Genomic DNA, 25,990 nt, shown 5'->3' with positions numbered 1-25,990 from the left:
TGAGAGACTTTATTTTGGGGGGCTCCAAAATCACTGCAGATGGTGAGTGCAGTCATGAAATTAAAAGACACTCGCTTCTTGGAAGAAAAGCTATGACCAACCTAGGCGGCATATTAAAAAGCAGAGACATCACTTTGCCAACAAAGGTCCGTCTAGTCAAAGCTATGGTTTTTCCAGTAGTTGTGTATGGGTGTGAGAGTTGGACTATAAAGAAAGCTGAGCGCCGAAGAATTGATGCTTTTGAACTGTGGTGTTGGAGAAGACTCTTGAGAGCCCCTTGGACTGCAAGATCAAACCAGTCAATGCTAAAGGAAATCAGTCCTGAATATTCATTGGAAAGACAAATGGTGAAGCTTAAGCTCCAATACTTTGGCCACCTGATGCAAAGAACTGACTCACTGGAAAAGATCCTGATGCTGGGAAAGATTGAAGGCAGGAGGAGAAGGGGGTGACAGAGGATTAGATGGTTGGATGGCATCACCAACTCGATAGACATTCAGTTCAGTTTGACTGAACTCAACTGAACATGATTACCAAAGGGGAAACATGGGGTGGGAAGGATATTACAAATTAGGATCTTGGAATTAACATACACACACTACTATATATAAGATAGATAACCAACAGGGACCTACTCTATAGCACAGGGAAGTCTACTCTATACTCTGTAATAACCTATATGGGAAAAGAATCTATGTATGTATGTGTGTGTGTGCATGTCCGACTCTGGTACCCCATGGACTGAAGCTCGCCAAGCTCCTCTGTCCATGGAATTCTCTAGGTAAGAATACTGGAGTGGGTTGCCATTCCCTTCTCCAGGGTATCTTCCCAACCCACAGATCGAGGTTTCCTGCATTGCAGGCAGATTTTTTACCATCTGAGACACCAGAGAAGCCCAATGTATGTATATGTATAGTTGAACGGCTTTGTGGTACACCTAAAATTAATACAACATTGTAAATCAACTATACTCCAGTAAAATTTAAAGTGAAAAAACAGTGAATAAAAATTTAGTTTCTGTAAGAAATACTGGAAATATGCAGTTAAAACTGTTAGGGTAAGCCAAATATCATTATCATCCTATGGACATACCCTGTTCAAATGTGTTAATGATCTTATTTTGGGAATAAAAAGTTAAGTGTAAAATTTTCACTCATATTAAACTTTTATGCAGGATGAAAACAAAGAATCAAAATCACTAGGCTGTGAATTCATATTTTCTGAAAAGCTTCCCAGGTGATTTTGACATGTAGTGGGTTAGGGAATGATTAATTTAAACCAATTGCTTAATCCGATAACAGAAAACTTATTTAAAAGCATGGGACAGAGACTTAAAAAATAAAAACCTAGGCAGAATGTTCAAATAATTTCAACAGCATATATTATAATCTCCCTTTGGAAGGAATAGGGTCAATTACCTAACTTTCCACAGTTAGGTTGCATTATGATGCCGTAAGATTAAAGTAATGCCCACAGTAGAAAATACATCATTTTCAAATACTCTAGACAAAAAAAGCTGGTGAATAATAGAGAGCTAAAAGTAAATAATTTGTTATAAAGAAACAATTCTCCAAAATCTGTTTCTTCAACATATACAATGTCATTTTAATGTATTCAGGATGGGAGTAGGGAAACTTTTTACATTACACTGAAAGACAAGAATGAGATTCAGGTAATAACTGATTCTGTGCCCTCGAGAAATCTGGTTTACAAAATAGGAATGTTGATTCAACAATGGATCAGTACAGTCAATTGGAAATGAACTTTTCTTTCACTGCTCCAAATAAAAGGAGGAAAAGAGACGTGACACAGAGTGACTCTGCAGTTTTTCCATATGTCAAAATTGGTCTGGGTGATTGATTTATCAAGGCATTTAAAAATTCTATTTTCTACTCCTAAGTAATCAAATGTAAACCGGTGATCAACAATGAAGTGAAAGTGGAGCTCAAATTCCATTCAGTTAGTTTTAAAATGTATTGTTTTTGAGAACCAAGTCCTTCTCCTGGCTGAGCTGACGAGATTTCCCTTCAAGGAACAAGTGCGTTTTTAACAGACTGGGGAACTCGACTTGCATAGTAGTCATAATTCCTCAGTGTGGCCAGGACTCCAGCAGAGTTCATGTGCTTCACCTCCTTGTTATACTGAAGGGCATTTCCATGGATATCGGTTAACTTGCCTGTGGAAAAAAACATCAACACAGTGTCAATGACTGATCAGATCATTAGGTCTCTAGCTATTCCTAAGTGTTTCTTGCTTCCCTATGTAATAATATACAATGAATTCTGGATAAAATAAGGAAAATAAGGAGGGACCACAAAGGTTAACTGTTATTTTCACTTGCAATTTAAGACTAACTAAAGGCTGTCATTATTTTTTCCTCCTTGATTAAAATTATTTATTTATTTATTTATTTTTTGCTTTACTGTGCAGCATGTGCGATCTTATTTCCCCAACCAGGGATTGAACCTACACCCCCTACATTGGAAGCGCAGAGTGTTAACCACAGGACCATCAGGGATGTCTAATGGGAGTAGGGAAACTTTTTACATTCCTCTGAAAAACAAGAGTGAGATTCAGGTAACAACTGGTTCTATGCCCTAGAGAAATCTGGTTTACAAAACAGGAATTTTTCAATTTATATTTCTTGGTATCAATTAATTTCTTTTTCTGGAGTGATTATTTTCCTACTGATTATATTCCATCACCCACAATTCCTGCTTTCTAAAGTATTTTCTTCTTTTTACCATTTATCAGTAACACTTTATTTGGTGAGAGTTTAAGTGAAGTATGTTCATAAAATATAACTGTGTCATATTACAGTTTCATTTAACTTTTTTTTTGTTTTCTGCATTTTCTCCTGCCAGCCCCTCCCCCGTTTTAAAATGTATTTTTAGCTGCAGTGGGTCTTTGCTGCAGCTCAGGGGCTTCTCCAGTTGTCAGGCATGGGCTCAGTAATTGCAGTAGGTAGGCTCAGTTGCAGGATGTACGATCTGAGTTTTCCAACCAGGGACTGAAACTGCATTCCTTGTACTGGCAGTGCAGAGTCTTAACCACTGGACCACCAGGGAAGCACTAATGAGAATGAGAATGGATCGTGATGTATTTAACTTCCCTGTCATGTAATGCGCTAATGATGTATTGATGCTATAATGTATTAGGAGAAATGACAGACTGAAAATCAAGTGTTTAAGAGTCGATATGATCACAGGAGTTCCCTGGCAATCCAGGGGTTAGGACTCTCCGCTTTCACTGCTGTGAAAGTGAAAGTCACTCATTTGTGTCCGACTCTTTGCGACCTCATGGACTATATAGTCCATGGCATTCTCCAGGCCAGAATCCTGGAGACAGTAGCCTTTCCTTTCTCCAGGAGATCTTCCCGACCCAGGGATCGAACCCAGGTCTCCCTCATTGCAGGTGGATTCTTTACCAGCTGAGCCACAAGGGAAGCCTGAGGCCGGATTCAATTCCTGGTTGGGGAACTAACATCCCACGAGCTATGCGTTGTGGCACCCCCTGCCCCAATATAGATGTGATCTGATGTCTATCTGAATGTGAAAAATCATGTTGCTATGTATATATTTGTAGTATTTTTGGAGTCAGAAAAAAAATTCCAAGTCTATGATCTTCAGCACTAGCCCTGAGACATTTACCAATATTGGCTTAGAAGAAACTAATTGAGGTGAGGATACTCACAATAAATATTTTACTTTTCAAGGGAAAAAAACCCTAAAAGCATTAAAGCCATAAATTAATAAGGACTGCATTAAGTTAACTATGTGAAGATCAAGGTCCAAAGGAGAAACTAACTAAAGAATGAATTTGCTGGAAATCTACTTTCTTACCTATAAAATGCAAGGGTTGGACTGTATAATCTCTAACTTTCCTTCTGTCATCTACATTTTAAGAGTCTAGGTCAAGTAATACTACTGAAATATTATGTCCCAGCATAATATGAAAACTGTATAAAACCTGTAATTCCCCCAAATAAAATGGACTAACCTCCGACAGCATGTAAAATGACTTCTGGAGCACAGGTGTCCCACTTCTTGCATCCAGGACTTGCAAATACATAAGCAGAGGCTTTGCCTTCAATCAGCTGAATTATCTGTAAGGTTAAGAGCATAATAATCCCTTTACCATGAAATGACTGAGGTACCAATAAAGAGAAACTGCTAGTTTTTTTTCTCAAGCATTTCGATTCCTCAATCAGACTCAACTTAGGTTAAAGCCTTCAGCAGGTATAAATGACATGAGTGTTGTGAAGAAACATACAGAGTACATGGGTAATTATACAGTGATCTGGGGGGGGCAAGTGGTCAAATAAGCTATAAGGAGGATAGCTGAAGAGTCTTCATATTCCAAGTTAGGAAAATAAAGTTTTCTCTTTTTTATGTTGTTTGTTTTTCTTTTTATTGTGAAAACAATATATATTTGTTGTAGAAAAAGTTTTTTAATCTTGTAAAAATTTGACATTATGTAAAGAAGACAGAAATATCAACCAGCGCAATAATGTATCAGTTGTGATAAGTTCTAATAGATGTTGGCTGACTAAACCAACAAGCAGTTTCATATGTCTTTGTTTAGCAATCATGTGTGTGTGTATGCTCAGTCATGTCTGACTCTTTTTGACTCCATGGACTGCAACCCGCCAGGCTCCTCTGTCCATGAAATTTTCCAGGCAAGAATACTGGAGTGGGTTGCCATTTCTTCTTCCAGGGGATCTTCCCAACCCAAGGAACGGGCCTGCACCTCCTGCGTGTCCTGCATTGCAGGTAGATTCTTTACCACCGAGCCACCTGGGAAGCCGTGTTTTAGAATCGTATCTGTTACTATTTCTGCTACCAAACTGTGAATTTTAAGAGTCATATTACTAACGCCTGTAATATTCATACAAAAATAAGGTTGCCAATAGAAACTGTGTGACTCTAAACACAAACTTGCTATCAGCCCCTCATTAGCCACTTGGCTTATTTTTTGGTTACACTGTGAAATAACTAGTACTGTAAAATTCAGACTGCAAATATTGAGATGAAAAGACCAGCCCGGTAGAATGAGGAGAACCTCAGTGAACACAAAGTAACCAGCTATTCTTTTTAGGATTACCGTATTCAAGAACACCTTCAAATCATTAAACCTTGCTGTAGACTTCTGAGTAAAAGCTTTCTCTTTCTTTGAAGAAACCTGTGTCAAGTCTTTATTATGTGCCAAGAACTATGCCAGGAATATTTTTTGAGAGAAGAGGGGCTAGCTGTAACTTTCGTTAGGTTTTCAAAGAGTCCTTGACGCAAAAAAGTTAAGAACTGCCCAACAAAGTGTTTTCATAGAAGAAAAAAAGGTGGGGGTTGTGCAGGATGGGGACTTTGTTCCAATGGGGAATGGTACCTCTTGGGAATAAAAGAGGTAATGGGTTTTGTAGGTACAAAAGTAGGAGTAAAGAGAAATCAAATTTCAGGGAATAACAGGAATATATTTTTACTTTGAGATGTTTAAAATTTTTTTTCAAAATACTGTTACTTCCAATTTTCACCCTCTTATAAGCAAATGCTTTTGGAAAATATAGCAATAGCTGATGATTGCTTCCAAAGGGTGTGTGTGCTTAGTTGCTCACAAAGTCGCTCACATCATGTCCAACTCTTTGCCATGGACTGTAGTCTGCCAGGCTCCTCGGTCTACAGGGATTCTCCAGGCAAGAATACTGGAGAGGGTTGCCATGCCCTCCCCCAGGGGATCTTCCCAACCCAGGGATTGAACCCAGGTCTCCTGCACTGCAGGCAGATTCTTTACCATCTAAACCACCAGGGAAGCCCGCTTCCAAAGGGTAGGTGATGAGAAGTGAATCCCATTCAGTTCAATAAATATTTATTATTTGTCACCCCTGACACACAAGTGGGAAAGACACATGCTTGGGGGCATTTGGGTGTCAGGATATAGAGGAATTTACATCCCATTCTCAACTGCTGTGAAGTGGAATCACCCAGGGATGTGGTGCAGGGGAATGCCATGATCAGTTATGTGCTTTCATCGCTCTAGTGGCACTGTGAGAACATAGCCTTGAACAGGGAACCACTTTCGAAGCTGCTGGAAAGTTTGGAAGCGAGACGATGATAGGTTTCAACTAGGGCACTGGCAGTTGAGATAGATGAGGAGAATTAAAAAGATCTGTAAGAGGATCAGATTGATAGGATGTGAGGAAGGAAGGAGGATAGGATGACTTTCAGGTGTCTGGCTAGAACAGTTAGGAAAATGGTGATGCCATTAAGCAGACAGGAAGTAGAGAGTGGAACACAACTGGATGCTGGTAGACAGAGGATGCGCTCCAACTGGGGATGCTAAATTTGAGATGCCTGAAGGATATCATCATGATGATAACCAAGGGGCAATCAGATGAGAGGAGATCAGGGATGCAGATCAAACCATGTTTCATTTCACCATGTTCTCAGGATGTGGGCCTAGATGAATGAATGGGGGAGGCATCCAGGGTGAATGAATGGGGGAGGCATCCAGGGAGGGGCAGGCAGGCCCATCCTTAGTCTGTAGAAGATCTAGGAAGTAACCCAAGAGGGTCCTTGAGAAAATAAGGACTGGCAAGAGGCATGGGGTCTTATGCAAATGACTTATATCATCACTGAACTCTCTTAGATTAAAAAAGACTTGAACCACAACATTTAAAAAAAAAATCAAATGTTGCTGAAATGTGTCTTCAAGGGCAAAGAACGATCTTTCTTCTCTTCTCCCAAACTCTGATTTCACATTTTGTAAAAGCTCAGGTATTTCTTTCAATGATTCAGTTGCATTTCAGAAGAGATGATGGATGGATTTTCATACCTTATTTCCTGCTCCTCCCACTCTCAGCACATCATCAGGGTTCATAGCAGTGATGCAGTCTGTAACCAACTGGCTGTTATGGGACCGGGTAGTTGTGATGATGTGTTTGCCGGCAGGCACTTCTTTCAGCTGAAACCCGAAGGCACCTAAACCCAAAACTCCCCAGATAGTTCTCCCCAGCACAGCATCTGGTCCTGCCTGTGTAAACAAATGAAACAACAGAAAGCTTGTCATCACTTAGAGAAACAGGTTCATTATAAATAGAACATTTAGTTATATGAGCAGCATGATTAAAAAAAAATGGTAATGTTATAAAGTACAAAATAGTATCACTGACAAAGAAATGTTCCTGAGAGGATCAACTGATTATTCTCATTGTTGTTTTGGTTAATAATTTGCAGTTCCCTTGTGGCTTAGTGGCTAGGATCTAGGTTTCATGGTTGTGGTCCAGTTTCTATACCTTGTTGTGGAACTGAGATCCTGCAAGACATGCAGCACAGCCAAAATAATAATAAAATAATAATAATAATAATAATAATAATAATAACTGGATTTCTAAAGTATGGAAAGAAACTTCTGGCTATTGCCTGGAGTCTTCAGGAAAGGCAGTATCACATACTGATTCCTGATCCTCTTAGAATTATCTAGCAGCCTCATTATTGTATTTGCAAAGAGCTGTTTTGTAAAAGGTACATAAATTCCCAGGAAATGAAATACCATGTATTGATTACTTTTCATTGTCCAAGGAACAACAAGGATCATATTACTATGGGAACAGGAAAGGGTGATAATATATTTGGCTGCTATAGAGACAAAGTGACTGAAGAGGCTAATACTGAAAAGTGGCCATGGATAATGGGGTCAGGGTTAAAAAACTTTACTGACAATTATGGTGGTAAAATGACAATGACAATGCAATCCCAGAATCTGTATTTTCCTTTGCAGAGCTCAAAGAATTTTCAACCACATTATTATAACAATAGACTTTGCACAGAAAAACATAACCTGTATTTCGAGGAAACTAAACCTGATGCCTAAAATGGTTAACACAAAGTCATTGAAATATCATTATAGCAATAGAGTAGATATATAGACGTATATTTTTACTGAATACTAAACATGCACCAGGTACCATACTGAGAGCTTTACATGTATTATCTCATTTAATCCTCAGAACAGTCCTATGTAGCAGGTATTATCATCCTTATTTTACAGATGAAGAAAATGAGTTTTGGAATCATTCAGTAACCTGACCAAGGACTCTATAGTATACAGTATAGTAAAGTTGCTCAGTCGTGCCCGACTCTTTGCAACCCCATGGACTGTAGCCTACCAGGCTCCTCTGTCCATGGGATTTTCCAGGCAAGAATATTGGAGTGGGTTGCCATGTCCTTCTCCAAGGACTCTAGGGAGATCATAATCAAACTGAGGCTTGTCTGTGTTCAAAGCCAATATCTGTCATCACTGAACTAGACTACCTCAGTGCACTTGTCAAAATGCTTTCACACGCATCATCTTGTTTACATTACAGCAGTACTCTGGGTGCTGTTATAGTGAAAGACGCTTGTGTTGCAGGGTTGGATTCCCTAGGAAGCGGGCTCTGAGTTAAGATGAGTGTTTATGTAGGAGTGCCCTTGGGATCCACACTGTGGAAGGGAAGGGAGGTGGCGTGAGTGGGCAGAGGGACAAACTGAGCTGCGTGCAGACACGACCACACCTTCAACTAACCCTAGGGGGAGCTCTGGAGCCCGAATGGCTCCTCAGGGTTGTACCAAACTGGGGAGAACATATTCCAAGCTGGGATGAAATGCCAGGCCTTTACACCTGTCCAATCATCAGTCACTGGAAATGGACTGACTGCCTGGGGGAGGGGTGTGTCACTGGCAAGGTGGTTCTTTACAGGCAAGGAGGTTGGCCTCGAAAGTGCTGAGAGCACTCTGCAAATGGGGCAACAGAGGAACCAAAGAACCTGCTTCTCCTGTTTGCTCTAGCGTCTACACCATAGGAGAGGCTGGACTTTTCAGAGTACTGATGGGCTCTGGGTGCTCATTACACTTCAGCTCAACTGCCGAGACCAAATTCATACTCTTAAGAAACCTATTTATGGGGACCTCCCTGGCGGTCCAATGGTCAAGATCCATGCTTCCAATGCAGGGGGTGTGGGTTAGATCCCTGGTTGGAGAACTAAGATCCCACATGTTGTGTGGCCAAAAAATTAAAATATTTTTTAAAAAAAGTAAATAAAAACATTAAAAAAAACACCCCTACTTATTAATTCAGCTCTCCAGTCATTCTGAAAAAGAAAGGAAGCATACTTAATAGGGGAATTGAGTATTCTGGGCCCTAGAAAACTCGCATGTGTAAAAAAACATGAAGGCAAAGAGGATGGGACCCTGGACTCTTGGTGCCCTGGTAAGGTAAATGCAAACCCCATGAGGCAGCCAGCTAGCCTCCCTCTGAGCTCCTGATCTCTCAGCCTCTCTTACTGTCTCTCCCATTCAAAGTCCCCACACGAACTGTCTGGGTGTAATAAAGGCTAACACTTTCATCTTACTGATGAGATTAAGTAAGATTCATAATGGTTAAGGAGCTAGCTCTGATGTTCAGACTGACTGGGTTTCTTTGCACTATGCCATGCTCTCTTTTTTTTTTAATTTTATTTCCTGTTCAGAATTCTTTTTTAAAAAGTTTTTATTAGAGGATAGTTGCTTTACAATGTTAAGTTTCTGCTATACAGCAAAGTGAATCAGCTCTATATACACATATATCCCCTCTCTTTTGGATTTCCTTCCCATTTAGGTCACCACAGAGCACCGAGTCGAGTTCCCTGGGCTACACAGTAGGTTCTGCCATGCTCTTTTAATTTGAGTGCTTCCCAGCTTCAGTATCTGTTAGAAGCAATAATACAGTCTGAATTGTGAAAAGTCCTTTATGTGACTAAGAGAGCAGTATAGAGTGTGCACTGTGGTTTAGATCCCAGATCTGCCAGTGACCAACCAGGGCAAGTTATTTGTCTCAGTGTCCTCATCTTTTGAAGGGGGATGAAGGTGTCCTTAAAGAATGATGGTGCATATTAGAATGAGATAATGCATGTAGATCCTTGAGTCTGGCAGTACACAGGAAGCTCTTGATAAATGATGAAGATTTTAAGTTGAACATTCAGCCTTGAAAACTACCAACAAAACTGAGCGACTTTTCTCCTTGTTGCAACAAATTTTAAAGCATAAGCAAGCAAGAAGGAAGACAAAGAGAAAGAGAGTGTACAGAAGGAAAGGTGGTAAAGGGACAGGTAACAAAGAAGAGAAGCAGAACAGGGGAAAATGAGCTGGGAAATGGCATAGACACTGGCTGCCTGGGGTACCACAAACTGCCTACCTCTTTCTACCTACCAGTGGAGCCAAATGCCTAGCTATTTTTCTCACCTTTGCGTCATTCCTGGGTTCCCTTGACTTCTGATTTTCATTGTTCTGTGGAAAGTGAATACAAGTATTCTAATCTCAGAAAGAAATGATGCAAATTTTTAGTAACTCCAAAGCACTTAAACCTTTTTTTTTTGAAAAAATGTGTCATGCACTGCAATATTATCTATGAATTAAATGCCCCTCTTTTAAGTAACAGTATTAGCTTAGTTTAAAGTTTACATGACACTCTTAAGAAGCACATGATTATAACTAAAAAAGTTATAATCATATACATGGTAGGAATAACCCAAAGTTATCTGAGAAGTAGAAATCCTGCTCTTAACTCAAACTGGAGATTCATATGTAATAGTCCCCAGTCTGGTTACTTTTTTCTCTAAAGATCTATCAAGGCTACATTAATGTAAATACCTTAAGTATTTTATTTCAACAATTTCCTTTAACACTTCATGTGATCTAATGGTAATATTACTGATTTGGAAGTACATTAGCCTCTTGTTCTACAGAAGACAATTTCTTGAGAGTATAGTAGAAAGTCAAAGCAGATTAGAGAGACAAAATAAGAGGAAACAGTGCAAGAGCATATTTATTTAATGCTGACCATAATTTAGGCATTATGTGGCATTACCTGCAAAACAACATGACTAGCCTCTTTTCTTGGTTGAAATGGTTCATTTCTTCAATGTGCTTCAAGCACCACATGTAAATCAGGTGTCTCAATGACCAAGCTAATCAAGAACCATATCAGTTAATTCCCAAAATTTTGCTTATGATTTGAATCATAAGGCATATGTAAAAAAATATATGCAACACATACAGTGTGTCTGTGTATAGTCACATAAATACATACACATTCCTGGTATCATCACCCCCAGAGGTTCTGACTCAGTATATCTGGGGTGTGACCTGGGAATCCTTACTTTGAAAAGTTCTCCCAGACTGCAGGTACAACCAAGCTAGAAACCACTAGATTAGATAGCATTAAGAATCATAGAACACCATAATTATTTATCTGAAAAAATATTTTGGTATCATTTAAGAGTAATACCTGGTAGTTGTAATACGGCTGGTTAATAACTCCTGCTATGGCTTTTCCTTCATAAGCAATTCCAATAAGAACTGTTACATTGTCAAGAAGACCTAAAAAGAAGAAAACTGATATCAATTACATAGCTCATATTATGACTCAGCAGCAGCACATCAATGGCTCCCAAGTTATTTTTGCAATAAAGGTAAGGTATTTACAGTGATTCATCCTTGATTAAACCTACTTCTGGCAAAATACACAAATTATAAGACAGCGCTGATCAGGGACAGGAGTAGGAACTATGGCCACTTAATTGAATTGATTGATACACGTGGTCTCATTAGTAATAATCTGTAAACCAATTAAGTAAATCAGCCATAACTCCACAGCCATCATTAGATTCCTCTGCGCCCCCCTCTATCACCATCTGACTCACTTCTGCCTGCTAGATCACTCTTGATTCCAGGATCACCATCTAGATTTGCATTTAAAGCCTCTAAATTAAGATTTCTCACAGTGGGGACGATGAACTAACAAGCAGCATCAGAATGAAAGTGAAAGAAAGTTCTAGTTACTCAATTGTGTCTGACTCTGAGACCCCATGGACTGTAGCCCTACAGGCTCCTCTGTCCATGGGATTCTCCAGGCAAGAATACTGGAGCGGGTTGCCATTCCCTTCTCCAGGGGATCTTCCTGACTCAGGGATCAAACCCAGGTCTCCCGCATTGCAGCCAGATTCTTTACTATCTCAGCCACCAGGGAAGATGGCATTAGAATGAACTGGCTCAATTTTTTCAATATAGATTCTTAGCCTCCATTGCAGAGCTAGTGAATCAAAATTTCTGGACGTGGGGGGGGGGGCCGAGATCTGAACCAGTTGTTTAGGTGCTCTTATACTCACTTATGGAAAAGGAAATGGCAACCCACTCCAGTATTCTTGCCTAGAGAATCCTGTGGACAGAGGAGCTTCGTGGGCTGCTGTCCTTAGGGTCGCACAGAGTCAGACACGACTGAAGCGACTTAGCATGCCTGCATGCATTGGAGAAGGAAATGGCAACCCACTCCAGTATTCTTGCCTGGAGAATCCCAGGGACAGAGAAGCCTGATGGGCTGCCATCTATGGGGTCACACAGAGTCAGACACAACTGAAGCGACTTAGCAGCAGCAGCATACTCAAACTGCCTGAAAAGTGAAGTGAAAGTCGCTCAGTCGTGTCCGACTCTTTGCGACCCCATGGACTATATAGTTTATGGAATTCTCCAGGCCAGAATACTAGAGTGGGTAGCCATTCTCTTCTCCAGGGGATCTTCCCAAACCAGGGATTGAACCCAGGTCTCCTGCATTGCAGGCAGATTGTTTACCAGCTGAACCACAAGGGAAGCCCGCTTCCAAAGGGTAGGGGAGGAGAAATGAATTCCATTCAGTTCAATAAATATTTATCATTTGTCAACCCTGACACACAAGTGGGAAAGACACATGCTTGGGGCATTTGGGTATCAGGATATAGAGGAATTTACATCCCATTCTCAACTGCTCTGAAGTGGAATCAACCAGGGATATGGTGCAGGGGAATGCCATGATAAGTTGCATGTTTTCATCACTTAGAGCAGTTTTAAACTTGTCTAGAGCTCTCCTATTTCTTAATGGATTATAGAGACATTTTCCGCACAAACACACATACACACTACGGAATTCACTTGTAGATGTGTCTCATCCAAGGACAGTGAAAAAGTTTTTTTCTAGGAATTATGAGACATTTTCTTTTTTTAAACCATGAAGCTGAGAACCAATGTAAGAAAACCTATGCTAATCTTTCTTTCAAAAATAAGAATCTAAGCTTATGCTGTGCTCCTAAAATCTACCAGTCTGGCTCTGAGCCTGGTCCATTTCACTTCAATGTTGCCAACTTTATTTAATTTGCTGCTTTCTTAGTCTGCTCATCTTAGATAATTTCAGGAGGGAGAAATATTGCACTATGTTTCAAAACCCATCTTTAGAGGTGATGCTGTGAAGTGAGACAGCAGTTCTCAGAGGAAGGGACTGAGGCATGTGCACCATGGGATGTGGGCAGAGCAAAGCAGTATAGCAACGCTCTTGTTTTTCTACCTAATAAAGTTGGGGGTTCAGTACAGTCTCTTTAGTTACACTGGTTTAATGTCAGTTATTCTTGTGTAGGGGACCTTCAGGTTGTAGGACTGGTGGAGTATTGGGGGGATTGGTATTTGAACTGGATGTCATATACTAGTCCTATTGCTGCCAAATACAGATACAAAAGACAAATACAAAAGAGATACTAACCTTCGGTATATTCCTTGGTACCATCCAGAGGATCAACCCAGACCACAAGCTAAAGAAGAGGAGATGTCCAAATTAAGCATATAAAATTTAACAAATTGGAAATTCCCTGGTGGTCCAGTGGTTAGGACTCCTCACTTCCAATGCCTTGGGTCCAGGTTTGATTGCTGGTTGGGGAACTAAGATCCTGCTAGCCTCACAGGGCAGCCAAAAAAAACAGAAATTAAAAAAGAAGTTGATTTAAATAGATGAACTAAAAACTATCTTTTTCATTTCCGAAATTATGGGAGGCTTAAGCCAATGTCATCAGTTTTGTAATAATCAAAGAAAAATAGTAAAAACGTATTTTGTAATAAAAGATACATAACACTATAAATCAACTGTACTTCAATAAAATTTTTTAAAATAAAATGCTGAAGTGGTAAAAGTTTATTGTCACCTAAACAACTACAACACATTGCCATGAACATGCTGAGCTCCAGATCGTGACACAAGGAAAACTTTAAAGTGGCACCAAAAATGTGCTGTGTGGATGCTACTCATTTTTATATATAAATGCTCATTCAGGAAAAATAATGACAGTTTGACTATCTTAAGGATACAGTGCATATATGACCAAGAAAAATGACTTGTTTATAAGACTGAAATAGAATAGACAAGAAATCCTCTCTTCTTAGGACTTTTAATATGATTCAGGATACGCAGTCATGAACCACTAGAATTACAACACTTGATGTGAATTTATGAGGGCATATTTCTAATGGAAGACACCATGTCTTTTCTTTTGATACCCCATATCACAGAACAACGCACCTTACTCAGAGTATGTGCTCAACGAATGTGTGTTAAATAAACTAAAACGTGAAAATTAAAGAAGTATGAAAGCTATTTGAAGTCACAGATTTAATTTAAGCAACTATAAAAAGCAAGGGGGATAATTTTTATGGCCTTCCAAAAATATAAAGCAGTGATCCATTTCATCACTTTCCAGTTCCAATTACCCATGAAAAGTTTTACTATCAAATCTACTAAATAACAAATTAGATTTTCCCCCTAAAAGTATTATCATTATCATCATCATCATTATTGGCCATACCATGCAGCCTGTGGTATCTCAGTTCTCTGACCAGGGATTGAACCTGGGCCCCGGCAGTGAGGGCACTGAGCCCCTAACCACTGGACCACCAGGGAATTCCCCCAAAAGTATTTTTAGTAACAGTTTTAGAGTGAAGGGGAAATCAACAGAATGAGAAAAGGAACTCAAAGTTAACAGGTGAGACATCCCATATGGTTGCCAGACATTTCTATGCTGGCTCTAAAAGATTTCGGGTCCCTGGTTGCCCTGTGTTTTGTAACTACCAACTTTTTATTATGATGGCAGAGTTTATTTCCTTTACTACAGCAAAAACAGAAGATTAATAGAGAGGTAAGTAATAGTATGGGTCATGGGTCATACATCTTCCTCCTTGATAGCACTGTACTGTGATGGGCACGGCTGCTTCAGTATCTCCTCCCACTGACCATCTTCAATCAGCTCTTGATCCACGTCTTCAGGAGGCAGATCCTAAAGCAGGGAATACTGGTGATGACCAAAGCTATTTCCTGTTTACAGAATACCCTCTATCTCAGTAACAAGTAATGTAGCATCATAGTTTTCACTAGTTCTGTTTACCATTTCTATTTAGAGCTTTTAAAGCTAACTGAATAAAACTGCAAAAACAAATCACATGTGGCTCATCAAAGCTGATTACAAAGGGTCCCAACTTCATTATCCTGAACAAGGATTAAAAACAAAAGAATGTTTTAGTATTACACACTTATTTACACAAGTGGCTCTGATATCAGCTATGTCTTACTCTCAAATATATGAGATGTCAATTCCTTCACCTTCACAGTGTTAGTCTTTGAATAAATAGGCAAGTGTTAATTGAAAAAAAAACACACCAAAAAAACAGGAAGAACAAAACTCATTTTATTTCAGAGTTGGAGAATTCTGCTCATCTTATACTTTGTATGCTGAATGTCACAGCTGTAACCATATTATCTATGGTCAAGAACTGGGACATCTGGTCTAGAAATAGACCAAAATATTAAAAGCAGACATTTCCTGAAAGTCCAAGGAACATCACAGTTATTGTCATGTTAAAACACAAAAATATAGTGCTTGCAATCATAAAAGTAGTGTATAAAAAGTGACAATTACAAATCCATATGGTAAACAGGGATAAAAAAAAAAAACATGGTATCCCTGACAAGTCTTACCTCTTCCCCTATAATTGTTAGTTTGGGGAACTTCCGTGCCAATGAAGAACATATGCTCACTTGAACTAATCGGTCAGCCTTGGTCTGCAGGTCTGTTGCACAGGTCTGCAACAAAGAAAGTACATTTTAGCAGAACTAATAAAAAATAAGTTGTTCTTTGATGTCTCATGTGATTATGTATATCCATTTAAATTACAGTCTGTTTTAAGACTGATGGAGCTTAACATCGTATGAGTCAGCTAGTTTCTTGGCTTGGTTTTCCTCATGGGACTTCTAGTGGCTAAAAGTTTGGAAAGGAGCTTTTAAATTATTTAGACCATTTTCTGCTCCTGCTCACAAATTCCTTTTATCAGATTTCTACATTAGTCTTTTGCTCAAGCAGGTTGACAGACAGGAAATTTATACATTTTTCAAGGCAGTTAACAGTATTTCTGATATGGATTCTTCTATAAATTTCACTTACTAATCCTAATTCTAATAATTCAAGAAGTCCTCAGAATGAATAGTTCTTATTTCAAAATTCTTATTTTTAAACCATTAAAAAATATGAAAGTGAACAGCAGTAATATTTACTACCTAACTCACCTATGGCATTCAACTCAATCCACATGTCATAAAATCACACTTGTGAAACAGTGACCACTTTGTTATCTTGTTTTCAACCAGTTAGGATATGTCACAATTTATACATGCCTGTTTAGGTGGATTTACAGGTTATCTTCAACAGGAATAACTTTTGTAATACTTTGTAATGAGATAAGGATTGTGAAAATCAAATTTTTTTCTGCCACACTGAAGTTTGCTGCTTATCTCAATGCAAAGAACAATTCTGCTAGAATACAGTGTTGCAAAGGCAGAGAACTTTGTTCTATTTCCTAAAGAACTGTGCCTGGCACATAGTAGGTGCTCTGTAAATATCTGTGGAATGAAACTACTAGAAAGGTTTGTTGAAATTGAAGATTACTCACTTAGCAGTCAAGTTTAGAGACCACTGCTTCAGAGGAAAACACACAATGACAGTCATTCAACTCTATGAGGAAAGCTATCCCAAATACTTGCTAGGTAAGACATTGCCTGCTCTTTCTACTGACACAGTGCCAGACCTCACCATTCTGGATATTTGTGTGACAAATCTGATTTTGTCCTGTCTCTTTTAAAATGAGGTGTCAATAAGTGGATATAAAGTACTAAGAGAATCTGACCAGCAGAGAGGACAGTGAAGTTATTATCTTTTTTCCTTTCTTTCTTTTTTAAAAAATATGTATTTATTTATTTGGCTGTGCCAGGTCTTAGCTGCAGCACGTAGGATCTTTGATCTTTGTTGCAGCATGTAAATTCTTTTAGCTATGGCAAGCTAACCCTTAGCTGCAGCATATGGGATCTAGTTTCTCGACCAAGAATCAAACCCATGCCCCCTGTATTGGAAGTGCAGAGTCCTGGCCGCTGTATCACCAAGGAAGTCCCTATTATCTCTTTTTCTAAGTTGAACACTGTATTTCTATTACTTTTTAGCTATATACTACAAAGTGGCCCATCTAATATAATCACAACAGAAAATAAATTTAAACAAAATAAGTGATGCTAAGGGAAAACTATGCAAAAATACGATCCCAAATATTGGCAGTGGTGGCCTGGTAGATGATTTTGTAGTTTTTGCTAATTTTTTCCATTTCCTATGTTTCATAATAGAGAAAACGATAAGAAAGAAAAGATAGTAAGATCAGTAGCCTTCTAAAGTAGCTGCTTTACACTGTTAGTCTGTCATTGAGCATGTACGTGATCAACTAAAACCTCTTTTTCAAACAAATTTGAATCAGATGCACTCCTAAGTACTTGAACACAGAATATGGGACTCTATAATTATTCCTATTGTAATATCTTGTTGAATTTGGCCCATCTTTCTCAGAGTTGGCAACTATTTTGAATACTTATTCTGTGATCCAATACATTAACTAGCCCTCCCAGCTTCATTTTTATTGACAAATTTGATCAACATCCTTTTTTTTAGTCTCCTCTTCAACAATACTTCGGGAAAGATGCGTTCAATAAATTTTCTATACTGTATTTAAGTTAATGGCTAAAGAGAGAAAGACAGTCAAGAGCAGAATCCTCTGACCTGTCACCAATGACCCTTTTCCAGGTTGAAAGTGAATAATGAAAAATATTGCGGGATAACCCTGACATTGTTCACTGAGTTACGAGTACACCAACTGAGGTTCAGGGTGAGGGATGGAAGATGTCATTTATATATTATAAAAAACTTGAGTACTTTCTGAAAATGGAAAATGAGGGACTATAACATTTTTTTAAAAGGTTGATTCAAAATCAATTTTGACTTTAAGATCAAAATACCCTATATATCTCTTTCCTGTACTACTAAGCCCATAAATCTATCAAAAAAAGAAATGAGACTTATTTATGCTAAAAATCTTATAATTAGTTCACAGGAACTTATTTCTAAGTCTTTTTTTTTTTTACTTGTATATAAGGTCCTTATTATTTTATACAAGTAGCCTTAAGTAGAGGCTTGACTTATAAAGGAGTTTTTAAACTACATCCCTATTTCAAGCCATCAAAATGTTTATCATATCCTAAAATTTTCCCACTTCAGTAAAACTACAATACAATCTTTCCTAAAGTTTATGACAAGAAGTCAAATTTGTAATGTGAAATAACAAATCCTGTGGAAGAAATTATGTTTTAAACTAGAACACATGCAGGGTGGGACTTCTTTTAAGAATCAACTACCACTCTAAACTATCTTTCTGATAATTTACCCAAGTTTTTAGTTATCATACTAGAAAGAAAAACTTTGCTTTAGGTTTCTTTTCCATGAAGAAAAAAAAAAATCTAAAGCTTTGAAGATAAGGGATATTTATTTAAATGCCAGATTTGACCAAACATGTCAAGTTCACTAAGGACAGCACCACTCTGCCTGAAGTAGATTACTTCAGGATATGAAGCTTGGTTCCAGTGCTCTGGAATAAAAGCTTTGGATGTAGGAAGTCTGGAGTCCTTTTCAGAGCAGAAATGAAACCCATTTGAACTAAGGGTCTTGCAGTCTCCATAAGGAAGCCACTAACTACTTAAACTATTAGTGTGGCTAGATTAGTACATCCTTTTACCTAAACCTCAAGGAACAATAATGGAGCTGGTATGAAATGAGATGAGACTTTCAGTACCTTCTCAATGATACCCAGGTCTCCTTCGGCGATAACACGCCTGACTATCGTTCCTGCCTTTTGAGCAATAGAATATGCTGAAGCCACCAACCGCATCAACACAGTGGGACTGGACGCCATGATGGGCCCTAAAGGGAAATCAAGAGAAATGTTCTGTTACTTCCAAAACCAGCTGCTGGTTTCATTTACCTGAATTCAATTCAACACACAGATATTGAGCTCTTCCTTGGGATGCTTCAATTAACTGTGTAGATTCTCTAATAAACATCTACTGAAAGAGACTTGAGAAAAGGCTCCATTTCACCATCAGCTCTCCCAATAAACTCAGCAGTATTCTTTTTCTCAGCAGGTGGAACATTTTGAGGCATAGAGGTAACTGGTTCAGGCCTATGAGCATGTGAAATGCTTGATATATGATGTAATGTGCAAATGCTATAAATTAAAAGGTGGTTCAGGGGCTAAAAATATACTATGTGCCCCGCTGCTGCTAAGTCGCTTCAGTCGTGTCCGACTCTGTGTGACCCCATAGACGGCAGCCCACCAGGCTCCTCTGTCCCTGGGATTCTCCAGGCAAGAATACTGGAGTGGGCTGCCATTTCCTTCTTCAATGCATGAAAGGTAAAAGTGAAAGTGAAGTCGCTCAGTCGTGTCCAACTCTTAGCGACCCCATGGACTGTAACCTACCAGGCTCCTCCGTCCATGGGATTTTTCAGGCAAGAGTACTGGAGTGGGGTGCCACTGCCCTAATGAGAGCTAATATTTTGTTGGGCTGCGGGTGAGATACTGTAACCTAACGTCTATAGAACAGGTAATGCCAAGAGAGGGATGAATAGCATCAGGGATGTGTGTGTACGTGCGAAGTGTGTGTGTGTGTGTTTAGTCGTATCCAACTCTTTGCGACCCCATGGACTGTAGCCAGTCAGGCTTCTCTGTTCATGAAATTTTCCACACAAAATATCGGAGTGGGTTGCCACTTCCTACCAGGAATCTTCTCGACCCAGGAATAGAACTCAAGTCTCCTGCATTTCCTGCATTGACAGGCGGATTCTTTACTACTGTGCCAACTGGGAAGCCCTTATGTGGGAAGTATTAATAGTTAAAAAGGGGAGGGATTGCATGTGATTACATTTCGTTTCTGAAACCCAATGAATATTCCTTTAGACATTAAATAAAATTTAACCCGCTGGTTGTTAACTACCATTCTCACCAGGGGCTTCCCTGGTGACTAGGATGGTAAAGAATCTGCCCGCAGTGCAGGAGACCCAGGTTCAATCCCTGGGTAGGGAAAATCCCCTGGAGAAGGGAATGGCAATCCACTTCAGTATCCTTGCCTGGAAAATTCCACGGACAGAGGAACTTAGTGGGCTACAGTCCACGGGATCGAAAAGAGTCAGACACGACTGAGCAACTAACACTTCACCAGCAGCCAAATAGAATAAACAGCATGGTCATAGGAGTGAAGACCAATCATTTGGGAAAGTGAGGAGTGTCATGTAGCCCCTGGCCCAACAAAAAATATGGAAAAACAGTCTTTAGGATCAAGTATGGGACTTCCCTTGTGGCTCAGTCGGTAAAGAGTCTGCCTGCCTGCAATGCAGGAGATCAGGGTTCGATCCCTGGGTCGGGAAGATCCTTTGGAGAAGGAAATGGCAACCCATTCCGGTATTCTTGCCTGGAGAATCCCATGGACCGAGGAGCCTGACAGGCTACAGTCCATGGGGTCACAAGAGTCGGACATGACTTAGCAACTATACCACCACCACCAGGATGGAGTATATCCCTCTTTGAAAATACAGATTCAAATACAGCAATCCTACTGACTTTTAAAAATTGAAGTATAGTTGATTGACAATGTTGTATTAATTTCTGCTATAGAGCAAAGTGATACAGTTATACATATATACACACTTTCTTCTGTATATTCTTACTGACAGTTTGATGCTGAAATACACCACTCACGTCCCCTTTGAGACTGAATCGCTTACTTCCCCATTTGCTGAAAGGACTGTCAACAGATGGCCTTTAGCTGCCACCTTTCTTTGGGAATTTATCTGAGAAGGGTCATTTCACCTGAAACTGGTCAACAGGCAGACGTAAAGGCCACTGCTCACTCCAATTGGGCTGCTGCCCCAATTCCAATGGGCCATCCTAGCTTCCAAATGCCCACTGGGTGGGCTGAGCCTTAGCTGGGGCTGCATCACGACCCAACTTCCCACCCCCACTGCCTACCGTTCATTCCTAGTTCCTTCACACTTCCCATGAGGAATCCTGAGAACACGCCCTAATAAACCTCTTGTGCTCAATCCTTGTATTTTGTCTTGTATTTTGGGCCTAGGGGGAACCAATCTGTGACAAAAACTCTCCCACTTCTGACCAAATCAAGTCATCATGATTTCAATGCAATAAGGGAACACAACACAGAATAGAAAGGACATTATTAACCTCAATTCAGCAATAGCCATAATTTTTTCCACCAATTTCTGACCGCGTATTTAATTTGATGCACTTTTTAACCTCTTGACATCTTTTTTTCTATCATTCACATTCTGTTCACAGGGATTATGAACATAATTGAGACAATAAACATGTGAAATAGCTGAAACCCCTCAGAAGGAAGACAACTGAAGTTGATGTAATGAATATCATACTGGGACCAGTATGGAACTAAGATAAAAATAAAATGGGTTTCTATGTATCTGAACACATAGAAATTGTCTGGAGCTAAGATAAAAACAAAATGGGTTTCTATGTATCTGAATCCTGTTTATCTTATTACATTATAATCAGGTTAGATTCATTTTCTTGGCATACTAAGCACTAATGTGGAAAAACTCTTTACAATGATTACTATTAATACTTCAGCAATAACTCAGAAAACAGGAGAAATGATTTAGCAAACACTTCCGTTGCTCTATCTCTACTCTCTTATATCCATGACCAGCCATGGAACTGGTTTTTTCTGTGCTGGAAAAAGTAGTCTTTAGGTAGCAGATCTCTACTCCCCAGGTGTCTTAACCACTAAGGATATTTTAATATGCTGGTGAGCTCTTCCAGTCCTGATGTTTTATACAATGCCATCTGTGAAAGGCAGATCATTTTCCCACACTGTATAGTGTTCTAACTTTTCACAGATATCATTTACCTTTGAACAAGTTCAGTAACCATCCCAGCCTTGGCAAGCTTCATATATGACTAAAACCACTTCCTTTTCTGCTTGCCAAGGCCACAGTATTTTCTTCTAAAGAACAGCTTTAGGCTTTGTCTTCCTACTACAATCCTCAGAAAATGTGCACCATACTTATGAATCACCCTTTAAAACAAATACCAGTTTTGTAAGAATGTAAAAAATCAGGTTTGATGTAAAGCACAATGATTTATAAAGAGATCTTGCAAATCACTTTTAGTTAGCAAAGGAGAGAATATTTTTACTATTTTCTCTGAAGTACTTCTTTGATTCAAACTAAACTACTGATAAAATATTAGGCTATCCCCAAGCCCTAGTAATTTTCTTAAGTATTTTTTAAATAAATGAACAGAGTTTTAGCTCTTTGTGTAAAGAAAATATAGCTAATCATATTATTGCAAAACCTGTAAAAGACCTTTCTATTACAGATAGGATAAGTGCCCTCCCACACCCCAAATGAGAATTACCTGCTGATGGCAAAGATGAAGGCAAAGCAAGGCCAAAAAGCTCCTTCTGCAAGTTCTTCACTTCCTTACAACCGTTCATTACATCCACTGTACTTCCTTCTCTATCAGTTTTACACCTCTGGGTCCTAAAACACTATCTTTTGTGAGCATGTCTCTCTGAAAGCTCACTCCAAAACAGTACAGGAATTAGAGACTCTGATACTGGGAAAGATTGAGAGCAGGAGAAGAAAGGGGCAACAGAGGATGAGATGGCTGGATGGCATCACTGACTCAACAGACATGAGTTTGAACAAGCTCCGGGAGTTGGTGATAGACAGGGAAGCCTGGCATGCTGCGGTCCATGGGATCACAAAGAGTCAGACATGACTTAGTGACTCAACAACACAACAACAGGGGTTAAAGACACAGGCACTGGAGCCTACCTCCTGTGCTCAATTCCCGGCTCTGGCACACATTAGCTGTGTGACCTTGGGAAAGCCACTTAAATTCTCTGTGCCTCAAGTGGTAATATGGAACTAACAATAATATTGTAACATAGAGTCAGTATAAACATTAAATCAGTCCTGGCACGAGGTAAGCTCTAAGTAATGCTGGCTAATCATTACTACGATGACTGTTCTCATTACTGACTATCCTGCAGGAACATTATGACAGCGTTAAGGGCAAAAAATTCCTATAGCTTCTGCGACGTTATTTTGCCTGAGGATATAAAATGATAACCGGTATGACCACGAATCACACACAGTTCAGGGTCTTTTTCACAACATTCTGGGCTTGAGGCTTAGAGCAGGAAAAAAAATTGTATGACATTTAAGGCAATCAACCTAACCTCCTACCATTTAAGAAATCTTTATAGTTGCCAACATGGCTCGTTCAGAAGGACATAAATAACAGAAATCAAATGATTCATTCCTTCCCATAGCCTGGGAGTGGCATCTTGAATTCAATATAAATGTGGTGAACATTTGAGGATTAGGAACTTAAAACACATGATGAATTTCCAATCAAATCAAAATACTAAGATCATTTCTCTTTTGAAACCTGACGGTAACAGAGCAAATTCTAAAAAAAAAAAAAAATAAGCAATGGGCAGAGATACTCTCCTCACTAGTTATCAAAACAGGATATGATATAAAATTATAGTAATTAAAAGTTTAGCCCTGGGCAGAATTTGAGAGACAAATTAATGGCATCAAATCCAGAGTTAGATCCAAATACACTAAAGGTTGTAATTTAAATCATGGAGGAAAGTTAATTGCACAAAACATCGTTAATTGCTAATCTTCTAAAAAAAATGTTGGAATCTTTTTTCACTCTTTATAGCCATGTATATTCTAGACCAAAGCATGATTTTAAGAGTAAACAATGAAAACATAAAAGTATAATAAAACATGAGTGAAATGTTTTATAAATTTGGAAAAGGACTTTTAAACATGACTAAAACCAAGGATCCATTATAGAATAAATAGATAAATCTGACTGATAAATAAAATCAGGTTTTATTTATTGATAAATAAAAATTAAAACGTTTATATAACCAAAATACCATAAACAAACAGATGAGTGACAGAATGAGAAAAAAATCTTGTATTACATACTAGACAAATGAGCTAATTTTTGTTAAAGGGCTTATATATATCAATATGCAAAAGATGTGGGTAAATGACACCAATAATAGGCAATTCTTAGAAAAATAAAAGTAAAAGCCATTAAATCCTGACATGTTCAAATGTTAGTCCCCAGTCATGTCCAACTCTTTGTGACCCCATGGGCTGTAACCCACCAGTCTCCTCTATCCTCGCGATTTCCAGGCAAGAATACTGGAGTGGGTTGTCATTTCTTCCTCCAGGGGATCTTCCCCACCAATGGATCAAACCAAAGTCTCTTGCATTGCAGGTGGATTCTTTACCATCTGAGCCACCAGGAAACCCTCAGCTTCACTAATTATGAAAGAAATGCAATCTAAACCAATGAGAAATGATTGTTCATTTGTAAGACAGGCATAGTAAGACAGTCTCTACATTTGAGTGTACTAAAGAACACCGTCCAGGTTTGCCTTGTTATTTCAACAATATAGAGCCATAAAAAGACCCAGGGGCATGAAAATAATAGCATGGATAAACAGTCAAAATACTGACACTCAGGAATCTAGGTCCGAAGTTGAAGAATCTGGAAAGGCACCCTGATTCACGTAATTTTTATTATTATTATTGTTTTACATAAATCCCTTGAATCTCTTCGTATCTGTGCAGAGGGGTTGAGTTAAGAGGACGAATATTCTACTCAGATCTGCTTAAGGCCCTTGCGCTGACCCGAAGGGGAGAAAATTACTTACGGTTACAAGCTGGGGCCAAGTCAGACGAAACACCCTCCAGGGGTCACCAAAAAAGCGTTATCAGGCACCAGGTCCCAGGGAGCGTCCCGTACAGCGTTCACCCTCCCGGTTAACAGTAGATGCCGAGCAAACCTACCTCAGCTACTGAGCATGCGGGTAATTCGGCGCAGGCGCAGAACAGCTACTTGGCCGTCGCCGGCTCAGATTCCCCACCTGAGGGGGAACTCCACTTTCCGGGTTTTCTTCAAACTCTACGTAGGTGCCAGTCTCCTGAAGTCAAAACGAAAGGTGTATTAACTATTCAGGAATCATTCTGGCTTCAGATGTCCTCTAATGCACTTTGTGCGCACAGTTCATCCTTAAGATATTCGTCGGGTTATTGATTCCGCCCTGCGGCGGCGGGCCAGCTGCTTAACCTTCAACACTTGGGGGGCCTGGACACGCACCCCTGCGCCCCCAAACAAAATTTTATGCGGAAGTGTGTTATTAGCGCTTACCTTTTTTTTTTTTTTTTAAAGCACTTACCAGATTTCATAAAAGTGCCTGTGACTCTCATTTGCCTGATGATAAGTTCTGGAAGATTTTCTCCATTCCTGGTCGAATGTACCATATTATTTATTTATTTTTGAGGCATCGGAAAAAACAAACAACCTAATTACGATTTTTATGGCACTGCCAAAAGTTAGAACAAGCCAAAACAAAAATCGTCTGTGTATTTATTTAGGCTGTATTCCTGGTGCATGGGAGGGTTAACCTGTGGTGAGAACAGCACTTTTTTTTGTTTCAGTATTCAAAAGCATGGCACTGTGATCAGAATATGACAGCATAAAATAATATGGCAGAGTTAAAAGCAAACGTATCAGTTGCAACAATAAAGGTAAATTGTTTAAACTCATCCATTTAGTGACAGAAATTTTCTGGTTCATTAGAAAGCCAAACCCACTGTTTTATCAGAGTAGAATTCAGGGTAAGAAAAATTACCAAAGGGAACAGG

The 25,990-nt window shown here is 39.2% G+C and overlaps 1 protein-coding gene across 7 annotated transcripts; it reads right to left on the bottom strand.

Annotated features, from left to right (window-relative positions):
• Nucleotides 1-1,580: 1,580 nt before the first annotated feature.
• Nucleotides 1,581-25,124, bottom strand: BPNT1 (3'(2'), 5'-bisphosphate nucleotidase 1). Of its 7 annotated transcripts, none has more exons than XM_081491977.1 (10): nt 24,997-25,124; nt 19,011-19,138; nt 15,829-15,933; nt 15,023-15,130; nt 13,570-13,618; nt 11,293-11,384; nt 10,248-10,292; nt 6,826-7,023; nt 4,000-4,105; nt 1,581-2,176 (listed from the first exon to the last, which is right to left on the bottom strand). In XM_081491977.1, the coding sequence occupies exons 2-10, from the start codon at nt 19,128-19,130 to the stop codon at nt 2,028-2,030; spliced, it is 972 nt and encodes a 323-aa protein (XP_081348103.1). In that variant the 5' UTR covers nt 19,131-19,138; nt 24,997-25,124; the 3' UTR covers nt 1,581-2,027. The 7 variants fall into 7 exon arrangements, with proteins under 7 accessions (XP_081348103.1, XP_081348101.1, XP_081348105.1 ...); XM_081491975.1 differs by lacking the exon at nt 24,997-25,124 and adding an exon at nt 22,662-22,734; XM_081491979.1 differs by lacking the exon at nt 10,248-10,292.
• Nucleotides 25,125-25,990: the final 866 nt, after the last annotated feature.

This window comes from Giraffa tippelskirchi, chromosome 5 (genome assembly GCF_054371585.1).
Source record: "Giraffa tippelskirchi isolate mGirTip1 chromosome 5, T2T-mGirTip1v1.2.pri, whole genome shotgun sequence".
NCBI classification, from domain to species: Eukaryota; Metazoa; Chordata; class Mammalia; order Artiodactyla; family Giraffidae; genus Giraffa; species Giraffa tippelskirchi.
Note: the sequence above shows the minus strand (reverse complement) of the source record. Positions and strands in the feature narration are given on the sequence as shown.

Coding starts and splice junctions, on each gene's coding strand:
- BPNT1 (XM_081491977.1), bottom strand. CDS start 19,130: ATGGCGTCCAGTCCCACTGTGTTGATGCGGTTGGTGGCTTCAGCATAT. Junction 15,131..15,828: donor TAACAATTATAGGGGAAGAG/GTAAGACTTGTC, acceptor TCCCTGCTTTAG/GATCTGCCTCCTGAAGACGT. Junction 10,293..11,292: donor AGCCGTATTACAACTACCAG/GTATTACTCTTA, acceptor CACTTTCCACAG/AACAATGAAAATCAGAAGTC.